Genomic DNA, 919 nt, shown 5'->3' with positions numbered 1-919 from the left:
GGGCAGGGGGTCGTTGCCACGGGCTGCCTCTCACTCAGAGAAGGTGTCGTAGGCTCACAAGGCAGGGGCTGCTCAGCCTTTTGCCCTGACAGGAGAGGAAAGGGGCAGCACGGTGTCAGAGGGGGCAGAGGGCAGCAGCAGGGGAGGGAGGGTAACGCTGTGGTGCTCCGGATGCGGGCGAGGGCCCCCTGCTGAGCTTCACTGCTGGGCCAGGACCCTGCCCAGCCCTGGCAGAGGAATCTCTGCCTCATTTTTGAGCTCAGGGTTCCAGACTTTCACAACACTCGCCCTCCATCAAAGCCAAGAGGGACACAGGGTGCTGGGACAGCTGCAGCCCCACAGCAGCAGGGAACCCCACCCGTCCACGCTCCACCCGGCCCCCACGTGCAGATGTTACCTGCTGGTGTTTGGTCTGCAGCCTTCAAAATGTCAAGGACGACGTCTCTGAGCTCCTGGAGCGGCTGCAGGAGAAGCAGAACGTGGGTCAGGGCAGGCCCCACTCAGAAACAGAGACCAGAGCTACAGCTCAGCAGGAGAAAAGGTGTTTGCTGCACCCTGACACCCCGGGCTGGAGACAGCAGCAAAAGGCTGCAGAGTTTCCCTTCTCCCAGCGTGGCCACAGGGCACGGCTGGGCAGGTGCCCACCCTGTGGGGGTAAACCCCACCAGATGCTGCCCAGATGTTGCCCAGAGCTGCTGTCACACTGCTCCCAGCCACAGCTCTGGCACAGCGTGGGACGCAGGAGCTCGGTCATGCCCAAACAGCACCCCGAGCTCAACCTACTACAAAACAGGGCTGGCACTCAAAGGGCTTTTCCACCAGCACTGCTGCTGCTCGACTGGAGCCAAAATCTAACCCCTGGATGTGAAGAAGGGTGCTGGAGCAGAGGCAGGGGGCTCGGGGAGCTGCCCAGGAGGAG

At 62.6% G+C, this 919-nt stretch overlaps 1 protein-coding gene across 1 annotated transcript in view; it reads right to left on the bottom strand.

The window, feature by feature from the left end:
- Positions 1-919, bottom strand: part of CKAP2L (cytoskeleton associated protein 2-like) — a gene marked incomplete at both ends in the record, with an annotated part of 5,340 nt that overhangs the window by 336 nt on the left and 4,085 nt on the right. The window contains 2 exon segments of the mRNA XM_008942802.1: positions 5-85; positions 398-461. Of these exon segments, the coding sequence (XP_008941050.1) occupies positions 5-85; positions 398-461 (145 nt within the window).

Source organism: Merops nubicus, unplaced genomic scaffold (genome assembly GCF_000691845.1).
Source record: "Merops nubicus isolate BGI_N331 unplaced genomic scaffold, ASM69184v1 scaffold41726, whole genome shotgun sequence".
NCBI lineage: Eukaryota > Metazoa > Chordata > Aves > Coraciiformes > Meropidae > Merops > Merops nubicus.
Note: the sequence above shows the minus strand (reverse complement) of the source record. Positions and strands in the feature narration are given on the sequence as shown.